Source organism: Cheilinus undulatus, linkage group 15 (assembly GCF_018320785.1).
Source record: "Cheilinus undulatus linkage group 15, ASM1832078v1, whole genome shotgun sequence".
NCBI lineage: Eukaryota > Metazoa > Chordata > Actinopteri > Labriformes > Labridae > Cheilinus > Cheilinus undulatus.
In genome coordinates this window covers 42,739,130-42,752,223 of record NC_054879.1, presented here as the reverse complement: position 1 = coordinate 42,752,223, position 13,094 = coordinate 42,739,130, and the positions used below count along the sequence as shown (strand labels likewise).

Below are 13,094 nucleotides of genomic sequence, written 5' to 3'. Positions count from 1 at the left end.
TATTTATTCTCTTTATTCTGTAAACCACTGTGCCATTGTTAAATGTACGTTGTATGAACTAGTTAGTCAAAGGCCCAACCAGAAACAAGAGCTGGAAATGAGCTATCGCTATAAAGTCTGCAGCACTTTAGCGACATGCTCTGTAATGAAGCTACTGAATCGTCCCTATCAAATAAAATCAAGCATTTTGAAGGCACCCCTGGTGATGCAAGAAGACACCCAATGGTGCAACAGCACCCCTGTTTTAGAGGCTGGTATGGAGGACAGTTGTAAATGCTCATATCATCTGCATATAATGTGTTTCAGTGATTAAAATCAGTGGTTAACACTAGTGTGACCAAGAAAAGTAAGCGTAATGTTTTTTTATACATGCTGTCATCTGCTTTTCATCCCATCTAAGCACAATAAACACTATCCTATATTTTGCCACTGATCTTAAGCCCTAAAGACTATAATCCACCTTATTTCCATGACAAACACTGTGCTTTGTAGTGCTAGCACAGGCTCGGCTCCATAAAACATCCCATCCAAAAACTTGGATATGCAATACTATCGCTGCAAAATGACCATTTTTATTCAATCTTTTTTTTCCCCTCTCTCGTTCCCATCAAAAGGCCATTTCGTTCTCCGCAGACTTAATGGTTACGAGATATTCAGGCAAAAGCACCGCTGATCTGCGGCTCTTTGTTCGGACTCCAGCCGAGAACACAATCTTACTTTGGAGCACCGGCGGGTCTGCGGCAGCCATACAATTCCATCAGCATAAACGCTTCACAAACACTTACACACAAAGTATAGGGAGCAAGAAAAACACTACTTCAGACAAAAGGAATCGTTTTCGGCTCAGGCTTGTGGATTGTGTCAACCTCTATTTTCATACTATACAGAATATCAAAAAAATGTGGACTTTTTTTGTGGAAATTTGGTTTGAATGAATGTTTCTCTTATCCTTTTTGGAGGTGTGTATTTTCTCTCATTGTTTAGGAATTGAGAAAGACACTTTAAACGTAACAAAGATGCTTTTTTTGTCAGGAGAGTTAGAGGCGGCTGGGATATTCTTTCAGTTTAAATGAAATTAAAAATCATAAATAAAAGGTTAACTCAATCACTTTACAAATTATCACTTAAGCTGACCGCTTCTTTTGGCCAAAACACCTGCATCCTGCATGCACCCTCTGAAAATCAGCATCACTTAACTGATTCAATTATAATTGTCCCCTCTCTGCTACAGTCAATGTCAGCTGTGTCTTTTAATTCTCTAATCAGTGGTGGGCAGAAGCGCTATCACCATCCCCATGCAGCTTCCCACTCAATACAGACATCCCAAAACACACACAGACTGGTTTTTGTCAAATGTTTTATTGAGTGTAGACATCTGGGCTACTGTAAAACATGCATTATCTGCTGAAGGGGGAGAGGAGCAGGTGGCATTGTCCCCGCTGTCAGCTGTGTCAGCGCTGGCACCCGTGATGGAGATTAATGAAGTATCTGGAGAGTAATATGCTCCTTCAAATGCTGCTACAATTTGGAGTGGGGGGCCGATCCTGATCTTAAATAGCAAAGCTGTCAGAGTTTACTGAACCTGTGCTTTGGCACAGAGGGGGGGGGGTGTGATCCTAGAAAGTGAGAGTGGGGTAGTGGGTATGGGGGCAAAGAGTGGAAAAAGGGGGGTAAACAGTCACAGTGTTGTTGCATCACTTCTTCTTTGGTGCGTTTGGAGTGTTGAATTTGAAAAAGATGATGTCCCCATCTTCAACGATGTAGTTTCTTCCTTGCTGTCTGTATTTTCCAGCTGCCTGTGGATAAAAAGAACAAATATATAAGAGAAAAATGTGTGATGCACAGGTAAAGACAGTCACGTGTGCATAAAATAAATAATAGCAGCTCCTAATTATCTCTGCACAAATATAAGTCCTATTAAAAAAGTCATATTCTCAGCCCTCATTTTCCTCATCCCTCTCCCACACACACATTTACACACACACTTGCATGCATGTTTTGTTCAAGGGGCGCCTGAATTCCCACTGAGTGAGTAATCCTCTCTTGTGCCCATTTCAGTTTCATGTGCAGCAGCGCAAAATGTTAATAAGTCTTTGATTACGGCGCTGTCAAACTTCTCAAGGAAACAAAATAAGTTCTAACATTTCTTTTGTGTACAGTAAGTGTTTGTTCTCCTTCCCGGCAAACTCAAAATAATTGACTTGAAGTGCTAATACGGACAGGTTTATGCATTCTGGTTCTGCACGGCGCACAATTAATTAGAAGAATCAATGTCCCTTTAAAGGCTCAGGAGACCATTTAATCCGAGCTCAATACCACCAGAAACACTGCATGAAGAGGGAGACAGGAAAAAAAATCAATGGCTATTTGTGATTCCTGAGTATGTATTAAACCAGACACGTCTAACTGGTTCATTTGCACTTGAAAGCAGCCATCTGGAGCAGCAAGCTTGGCTTAAGCAGATATGATTACTAATAATGTGATATCCCCGTACACTGGCCCTTTTTTCACACAGCCTATTCCCACAACTGGCATTAAATAGCACGGACCTTAATGCCACAGTCAGAGACGCTTCATGTTCTTATGAGGCCCCGAAAAGGGATTAGCAGGAGAGCATGCAGTAAGGACCTGGACACTCAGATCTCAGCGCGGGACAACAATGGCGGAAGTCCCCTGAGAGCGCCACATTTCACCCTCTGTTGCAGCTTAAGGAGGGTGTGGACAATGCACTGCTGCTGCATTAAATACTAAATACTTATTTAAAAAAGGGCTTGAATAGTAAAGAGGTTCCAGTGTTTTCATAGGCATTCCTTTCCTATAATTACATTAGTGGAGTGTGTAAGTGGGCGACAGTGGGAGAGTGACAGCATGTACAGCTGCGGCTCACATATGTCACACATGGTGAGGATAGAGTCATGTTAGCTGCTGTTTGGCTCTCTGTTGACACCAGATGATGGGAAATTTGATTCTTTTTAAGACCATAACACTCCAACAACATCCTTTCTTAAATGTTCTCTGATATCTTACATCTTCAGTGACTGCAATCTTTGGTTACATGGACATATCATGCATCTTATTCCTCAGATCAGTCTTTGTAAAAGGCTTCATGCTGTTTGCTTTCTCATCTAGAAACTGTAAAGAGTAGCTTGCACATGCATGCACACATCTTAATTATTTGATAATGTAAATTTCATGTCTTATATCATTTATAGCCTTCTATCTGTTCATTAAAATAACACGGCATGTCAGCATTAATTCAATTATTGTGATTAAGGTCCATATTAGTGCATTTATTTAAACAAATATGATTAAGCATTTATTTATTCTTCCGTTCAGCACACTTTAGTTAAGCCACTGCAGCCACAGTGATATAAAATAAATAACTCACAGCTCCTTAATGTCTCATTTCAGTAAAAAAAAATCACAGATAGCTCAATGTACGAGTCAAAATTCAGCTGCACCTTGTGTTAAAATAATTTCCCTTCTCATTACAAGTTTCCTTTCCTGTGGTTAAGTTCAGGCCGTAATCTTCAATCTACTCAAAGTTCTTAGTTTTATTACAAAATAAAAGCAGATGTGTCCTAACTGGAAGCTGACCCCCTTTTGTGTAACATGATTCAAAATCCTAAATAAAACAAAAAACAGCGTTAAATTCAAAATAGTGGAATTTCTTAATGGGGGATTAACAGTGATTGCAATTCTGCTGTTCGACAGCCCTACTTTAAACCATTATTATCTCTGAGTCTTCCTGGTGAAATAAAGATTTATCAAACTATAGAAATACAGTTTTAGAATGAAATAAAATGTGTTTAAAAAGGGCATTTTTAGTAAATTATCTTCCCTATCTTATACCTTTTTATAACTATTTGGATGAAAGGGTGGAAAACAGTATTTCTTTCTTTATATATAGTAAATGTACTATTTAAACTATGTTCATTTCTGGTGTCCACTCCTGATTTCTGAAGCTCTCAACAACTGTAGATTTAGTAGAGATGCACAATATATATGCAGAATATTTACGGATAAAGTTTAGCTGATATCTAAATACACTGTAATTGTGTCAACTTAAAAATTAAAAGCTCCTTTTCCGCGTTGATCAAACACATTTTTAATTTTTTAGTATTCAGTCGCTCCAAATATTTTTGTCATTCTTAAATTATTTCACAGTGATCTATTACAGCTGTAGTAAGCGATTTATTTTGAGTGTCATATGCCCACAAAAACAACACAACCCATCAGGGTCTTGTTATTAAAACCATCTAATAGAATAACACACTTCTGCACTCTCACTGGAGGAAAACCAGCAAGGGACAATGCTCCAGCCAATGAGGAGGCTAGCACTCGCAGCCAATCAAGGCTCAGGTCAGAGGGAGTGTTACTATTGGCTGCTGTAGTAGGTACGCTTCCACCCCTCTGGTCAGTGAGAAGTTGATAAAATGGCGAAGTTACCAGCAGTGTTTGGTTTTATGTAGAATTTCTTCATGCTAAGATGAAGTGTTTTCTTGCCTGTGATTCGGCCGTTGATTTCAGTGGAAAAGCAGAGCAAAATCACTCCACGAGAGCTTTGCCACCATCAGTATTCGATTCAGCAGACATGCACATTCGCGAGGAAGTATGTGAGAAGAGGGGCGGGGCTACGGAGCTCAAACACGGAGAATATAGAACAGGAGAACAGGAAGGGAGGGGGAGTAGAGTTGATTCTACACGGTTCTCATTGAATGTTACATAACATGCATTGTTTTCCAGAATGCTTTTGGGCATTAAACACTTTTACACCATGAGTGAAGTTATCCTCCGAGTTAGAGGACTCCCGTCAGTGGGGACAAACTTCATCATAGCATAGATGATTATGGATTATTAGGTGTTACCTTTCAATCCTTTTGACTTGTAGTCAATCAAAGTAGCTGACTTGCACTGTAAAAATGTCATTTTATAATATTAACAGGAAACTTTGGAACAGCTTAAAAAATGCTTAAAGCTGCAGTAAGCGATTTTATTTAAGAGAACAAGAAATTGAATTGAGCTCATTCGACTCAATTTAACAAGATGCAAGATGTTTACTTGAGTAATTTAAACTTAATTCAATTGCTTGTTACTTGAAGCAAGTTTTTCCTCAAGTCTCTTTTTACAGTGTAGGGTGGAATGACTGTTCAAAATCAGTGTTCATTTTGGCAGCTATTTTAAATTTTAGTCATGTTTTAGTCTTTGATTAAATGTCTTTTAGTTTTAGTCATGTTTTAGTCATTTCTACCTTTTTAGTTTTAGTCGACAAAAACTCAAAACATCTTAGTCTAGTTTTAGTCCATAAAAAGTGCTCATGTTTTAGTCTTTACTTTTAGTCCATGCATTTATTTCTTGCCTAAATCTGGTACCAAATCATGGTAGTGTGTTCTCTGTACTCTGCTAAACCTGGGGTCCCTGCTTTCTACAGCTGAGAGGCAGAATAGATACAGATGCTTTCTTTTTTTTGACAGATTTACCCACTGTGGAGAAATATCATGGATTTTGAATGTCTGAGGAAAACTACATAATATTTTAGTCTAGTTTTAGTCATCTTGACAAAAACTAAACTTAGTTTTGTCAGTTTTAGTCATCACAGATAATAATGTTTTTAGTCTAAGTCTAGTTTTTGTCATGGAAAAAAAGGCTGTTGACGAAAATTTTAGTCATAGTTTTAGTCGATGAAATTAACACTGTTCAAAATAAAAATGTGAAAGACAAAAGGGAAAATTGATCAGGGGATGAGAAACATAAATTACAACTTGAGTCATACTAAAAAAAACTGTATTTCAACGACTCAAAAAATGTAATGTAATCAGTTGACAATTCTTTTGAGTATTTTTAACTTGTTTTTTACAGTGTATGTATGTCACACTTAAAACTTGCGTCCTTAAACACACTTTAAAAGTTTAAGGATGAACAAAGACACAAACTTTAGTCCTTAGAACTCACTTTAAAGTTTAAGGAATGGAAATAAAACTGAAACCTCACAATCTCCTTGTTCATACAGGCTGATTGTATTGATTGTAAATATCAGCATCACTGTTCATATCTGCCCCTCACGAATACATTTTTTAGGCTAATGACTGACGATTCCATGCCAAGTATACTGTGCATCCCTAAAATTTAGCTTATTATGATAGGATATTTGTACTAGTGTGTTTAATTTTTTTGCTCCAGAGTCACCTTAAACTAAATCATTTTATAACTTTGTCCAGTATAAAGCTCTAAGCAGACAGACATCACTACATTTGTTTGATTCTGCTTTCTTGTGATCATGACCATAATCCAAATATTTTCTCAACATAATCTCAAGATAACAACCTTGGTTTTCCTGGGATTATGGTTTCATTTCTAAAGATCTTAAGGTAAATGCATCTCCTCCCCATGTGAGCTAAATCAGGAGGACGGTTTCTTCAGATCTCAAGAGAATGACAGAGATGATCACAGGAAGATTAAAGTGTCGTATGATAAACGCGCCATAAATGCATGATTTTTAGATGCAATTTCTTAGTGTTTCAGTTTGGTTTTTCCTCTGTTATATGAAAAGTTTCATGCTAATTTCCCCAAGAAGTCTTTGGGAATATTCCTGGCAAATAAAGGTGGGATAAAATACAAAACCAACGTATCTATAAAGCATCTAATGAACAAAAAGGTCAGTTTAAAAATGTCTCTTATCAGAAATCCCCTTTAAAGTGCATGTTTTGGTACTATAGGCATCCTACAGTTTTGAATAACAAATCAATAACACTACTTACACGGACTAGTGTGTAGTTTTTTGATCTAGTGCCAAACCCTATAGCAACAATCAGCTGGGAAAGAAAGCATTACACAGCATTTATTCTAGTGCCAGCCCACTGATTGTTTTCATAAATTCACCATGAAATCCCTCATCACATGTGACATGAGCATGCTCAGGGACCCCAGTAAAGGTCAAAACAAACAGGACCACGTAGAAATAAAGAACACAAGTCCCATTTCTCTGCTTCCTACCCATGAAACAGTCCTTATTTGAGGAATTTCACACTTTATTTAACTTGCCGCTTTGTATCACTGTCACACGCCTACAGTGCAGCAGAGCGCCCTGGGCTAACAGCGCTCTCTATAGATCTGATAAACGCCTGGTGAGGTGAAGAAGTGCTGCCTCTGAGAGCCACCATCAGCCAGTTAAGACACATTGTGATAAAGATATGCACAGCTGGAGCAGACTGCCAGTGTTTAGAGCCTGAATCAGTCGGCTTGTCAGGAGTGCTGCTGGAGTGTGTGCAGTAATTTCTTCCCCTGAGTAAAGGTGAAGAGCAGTTTGCAGTGGGAGCTTGCGTGCCGGCTGTCAGCTCCACTGATCACAGGAGACTTCCTCCTCATCCTCCGGCACCCTGACTGCTCACCTTGACAGCGCTCTCGCTGCCTTCCTCTTTAAAATCCTGGAATTTCATTACTTCCGCCATAATGAAGCCCTTCTCAAAGTCGGTGTGGATCTTCCCTGCAGCCTGTGGAGCCTTAGTTCCTTTCTGTCAGGAGGAGAAGGGAGAAAGAGAGGACAAATGAATTGTTTTGGAGAAGATGGATTACAGCATGCGAGCGACATGGTGTTTGATAGGGTGATAGCGTTGTGAGCATCACTCAGGGGTGTTTTCACTCGGCCGTGCTCGTGCTATAGGGCAGCCTGGACACCGATAAGGAGCCAGCGCTGCTATCAATGCCTTCTGATTCCCATTCCCTGCTGGTATTGATTTCTGTCCAGGCAATCTTGCTTCATTGTGGGTTGCTGCTTGGCTCTCTGGTCATGACAGCAAGAAGACCCAATGTTGCAGTGAGAGGCCAGAGCGGTGTAGACATCACTTTAGGCTTTAGGCTTTACTGTTGGAGGAGCTCATTTATATTCAAACTTCAATTATAGGCCACATGTTAGGGCAGAAATGCATGGACCCCTGGTGTTGATATGGTTTATTTAACTTTTAACTGATTTTCTTAAACTGATTTGTAACTTTTTAAAGAATGTTTTGATTCTTTTTTAAGGCTTACAGTATTTTATCAATTTTGGTCACTTTTTCTTTTATTTCTTGGCTGTTTCTTTCTCTGACAGGTGCTTTATTCTTCATATTTGTATGAAATATTTATGTTGGGTCTATTTAAATGATATTATAAAGAGTTTTGCTCTCAATATGAGGCATATACCAGACAATATGAGGATAATTTTTGCTGAAATTTCTTTTACAGACATAAAATTTGCTTATTATATCAAAAACCAGATTAAATAAAAAGTTAAGATGACCGTTTTTTTTAACCCTTAAAAGTCCACAGGATGTTTTTGTCATTTTGACAATATAAACCAATCAAAAAAGTTTTATCATGCTCTTGTTTGGTATCATTTTTTACAGCACGGCCTCAACTTTATGAAATGAAGACTATTTTTTACTTTGACTTACTGTATTAGATATAAGATCTCAAAAAAAAAAAAACCAAAAATTAAAAAAAAAAAAACAACCCCCCCCCCCCCCCATGTTTTCAAAAATTGTTATTTAAAAGAAAACATATCAGAACATGACCAAGTTGTCATTTAAAAATTTGGAAAATGTTGTAAACTTATTATATACTATATATATATATATATATATATATATATATATATACTTAGTACAAAAAATACCTATCAAGCTAAAAATGATGACATAAGCATTTTTTGTCCACCAATCAATGCTCCAGTTTACAATAATTTTGTGTTTAAGTATACAGAGAACAATACGGCATATTTGCATTCCAAGACTGTGAATGATTCCAAAACAGTGCAAATTAAACATAAAAAGATGGAAAAGTGAGCCAAACCATGTTTAACACATAAGATTACTATTATATAAATAGGTGGTGTTTTTTCAGTTTAAGTTGTCCCGCTGTAAAATGTTTTATCTTAACAATTACAAGGAGAATAAAATAACATGGACTACATTTTTACTGAGTGAATGATAAGCAGATAATACAAATATAAGGTGTTTTATTCCTTTAAAAAAAGACATAAAATGCTGTAATTATGAAAAAATGCCAGCGCCAATCCTGTACAGTATGGAACACTAACCCCTATATGTAAAAACATCTTTTATATCAAAATTGAATGATCATATCTCCTGTTTTGATTGACCCATTGACATCAAAACAGAAACTGAAAAAGAGCTTAAAAATCACATAAAGTGACTGCAATGCAACATGCAGCTTAGTTTGCATGCTAGCACATGATGACATATGTAGGTGTGATCATGGACTCCTAAAGTTTATAACCTTGCAAAGCAGATGGATACGCCCGTGTCAGTGTCTCCCACCATCTGAACTGTTTGGATCAGGTTAGAAAGTGACAGGACCAATCAGCGACGAGGGACAGTACTTTCAGGCGCGGCAGAGTCATGACGTAAACAAGCAGCAATGAGAGGCCAGTGGAGTAATGGCGGAAGAGATTAGCGTGGATGCAGCTAAAACGTAAGTTTTATCAAAACTTGACAACATTTCTTCATTACAAGAAGAACAGAGAACAGCAGTGAGTTGTTTTCTCTTTAGAAACGACAAAAGACGTGCATGAGCCCTTAAAAATGTACCGTGGGTCACATTTGGCCCCCAGGCCAGAGGTTGGAAACCTCAACTTTTCATTAATGATATTGTACTGTAGCGGATGCATTTATATTTGCAATGTTTGCAGGTGACACTAATTCATTTTAGTCTGGAGGGAACAGAGAGACATTGTTAAAAAACAGAAATAGAATAATTTCAATTAAACAAATGGTTTGATTTAAAGAAGCTATCACTGAATTAAAGTAAAACAAATTCATGTTGTTTGGTGGTAAAAGAGCCAACTAATGTTAAACTGAATTTAAACAATGTGGAAATTAAAAGCCTTCATGAAACTGAACTTTGGGAGTCATCTTAGATGAAAGCTTTGTTGAAAGCTTCACATAGAACATGTAAAATGGGAATTATCCAAGCCTATTTCTAGAATAACAACTGCCTTCATACACTGTATTCAGGGCCGTAGCTGAGAATTTTGGCCCCCAGAAAGAATATTTCACAGGGCCCCCCTTAACTGGCTAGCTAAGTATATTGCATCATTTTTCCAAATATCTGTGCATTTTAAAGTATCTTTGAACCAGAATTTCCCAATTTCTGAGAAATATTTTTACTATGGTTAAATTAAATTTACTTGCATTATTTCACAGCACTGGACTACACCATTTAGAACAAGGGCCGCCCAGTATTTTTATTTTATCTATCTGATACAAATTTAAGTCTGTTGATCAATTCATTTAGTTGCTTTTGATTCAATTATGACACCAATTACTAAGAAAAAAATACTTTAAAACACACTTTTCAATGCAGGCCTCTCAAAGGCCCCTCCCTACTGTGGGCCTGGGTAATCAGTATCCCCTCTTCCCCCCCGTGCTGCACCCATGTCTGCACTGTTCACTTGTGATTTCATATATAACATACTGTGCTGAAATTTGGGGAAAAGCATAAAAAAACTACTTTAGATCTAATAATTAAAATGCGGAAAAGAGCTATTAGGGTCATAAATAAAGTTGAATACCATAAATCTACCAGTCGGATTATCCACATGACATTTCTGGGCACTAGAAAACACAAGAAATGATGTTTGGTGTGGTGAATAAGAACATTATGGTTTGTATTAAATAAAATATTTAAACTAAGAGAGGGACTTTATAATTCAGATGGTTGGTACTGGATAGGCTAAAATTAGCAAAAGGGTTCAGCCAATTCAGTTACTGACTGACAAATTTGGAGTAAAATGATTTTATTTGATGCATGTTTTTGCTAAAATGTATGAAACTGAAATAAAAACATTCATTTATTAAAAAGATCTAAAATCCCACTATAAAGTTTGGTCAATTCTTCCTGCTTTGAATCCTCTAAATCTCCAAAACACACCTTGTGACTGATAAAATGCCTCATTTATATGCACTGAAATAATGCAGGGCGTAAATGACAAACGAGCGACAGAAGTGACGTGTCTGCTGTGCATCATTGTGACTCGCGCCTGTCGACCTGCTCGCTCTGCAGCTCTGTGCTCAGGAACTGTTGAGCACTTTTAATTATGTATATAATCAGGTTGGGGTCAACATATTTCATGCCAAAAGAATGATGCGTATTTAATGACTCTAATACATTACCATCTCTTTGCAATCTCATTGACGGAGTGCTTGTGAGTTTAACTACCATTAATCAGCATCAAGGTTTGTCTATCTGCAGAAAAATAGATTAAGGGAGGGATTTTTTTCAGACAAGAGAGCCACATTGTCCTAGTTAAGAGCTATGCAGAGCAGGCTGATAGATAATGGTCACCTCGAGGCTGCCTAATAAAGCATGTTAAAGGATTTAGGAACACGACATTACTGAGTGTAGTTTTTACAATGCAAGATGTATTGGCTTAATATAGTTACCCAGTGATGCTTACCTGACTAAATGCCCCTCACACACAATCAAGGCTGCCTGTAATCAGTTATGTCGGGGAGGACAGGCTTGTTTGTGAGGATGCCTTTGAAGTGTTTCAGGACTTTTTTTGTAAATAGCCAGGACATCAGTCATGCTGAGACAAGTGATGTCATCCAGCTAAAATGTAATGTGTCTTGTGTAAAAAAGGAGTGAGCTCACCTTGCCCTCAGGTCTGCACACAGTCTGAAAATATTTACCTCAACTTCCTGTTTACCAACTTGTGTGGGCATGTTTAGCCTTAAATGACACGTGTACAAATGTAAAAATTATATAAGCGTTATGTAATATTTAACATCCACGTCAGTGCTAATTAATCCAGTCATAAATATGATTCTGATCAGAATGTAAATATTTGTATGCAACAGCAGCATGTCTGACAGTCTAATGCTCATACTGTATAATTGTGTTGTCCGGTGTTTATAATTTCACACCAGCAGGGTTTGTTGTTTCCTCTTTCTATAGCTTCATTAACTCTCAGGTTCTCTTTTTTTCTTATTAACCCAAAATAAGCAATATTCTTGAGTTATTCTGAAAAGTTAACACAGTTTTAGTCACTATGTTTGGCATGTTGTTTCATTTTTAAACATAAAGCAGAATCTACAGGGTATTTGTTCATGATTCATCAGTATGGCTGTAAACCTTTAACAGTAAGAGCAAATTAAAGGCACATTACACAACATTTCTTCAATTACATATTAACATTCAAATGGCAGGGGCGTAGTTAGGGATTTTTGTCACTTTTGATTTAATTATGACACTAATTACTAAGAAAATTTTTTTTAAACATTTTTATTTTCATTGCAGGCTTCTCAAAGGTCCCTCCCTACTGTGGGCCCAGGTATTCGGTGCCCTTTCCCCCCTGTGCTCTCAGTTTCAGACATGATTTTAACTCTACTCTGAGTTAAACGGCCTTCAGTGTTGGAGTTACTTTACAGTGTTATTACATTTCGTGTTACTGTCAAGGCCTTTACACACTGAGTCCTTTTTCGTCTGAATTTTTCACACATTAAAAAAGAAAATTGAGCTCATGTTGTTCTTATCATGCTTGCACACTGACGCCGAAGTTTTCATCCATCATATTTTTCTTTCAGAACAGGTTTGATTTTAAGCTCTCTGTCAGGAAGGATGGAATCCATGGATGGATGGATGGATGGATTCAGAGTAGTGTTAATTTTGACGGCCAGTTAAGATTTTAGTGTTAAGGCCCATTTATGCTCAACGTTAAATATGAATCCGGATATGGACGGAGCCTTCTGTCCATGCCCCGTGTTTGTTTCGTCCATATTTCTGTACGTTTCCATAAAGCTTACGGATCTGGGCCAAACGAAGCAGTACCACCAGAAACCATGGGGGCAGTTTTGCTGTCACTACCCGATACGTAGCTCTAGTGAGACATGAAGAAGAAATATCAATGGCGGAACTTTTTGCGGAAAAGTTGTGCGAGTTGGCCTCCCGCAACGCTGCCTCCATTTTTGTCTTTTATGCAAGAGGTACATTATCAGTACCTCCTCCACAGCCGCCATGTTTGTTTTTGAGTTTGTCGTCATTAACTTTTGACTCTGGGCTACCCCTCCTGGTGGATGTATTGGTTAACATCCATGCTA

General features: G+C 37.7%; 1 protein-coding gene across 1 annotated transcript in view; it reads right to left on the bottom strand.

Annotated features, from left to right (window-relative positions):
• Positions 1-1,374: 1,374 nt before the first annotated feature.
• Positions 1,375-13,094, bottom strand: part of LOC121522506 (obg-like ATPase 1) — an 80,596-nt gene continuing 68,876 nt past the window's right edge. The window contains exons 10-11 of the mRNA XM_041806991.1: positions 7,389-7,511; positions 1,375-1,796 (exon numbers count right to left, since the gene is read on the bottom strand). Of these exons, the coding sequence (XP_041662925.1) occupies positions 1,695-1,796; positions 7,389-7,511 (225 nt within the window). The 3' untranslated portion in view covers positions 1,375-1,694. The remainder of the gene's footprint in view (positions 1,797-7,388; positions 7,512-13,094) is intronic.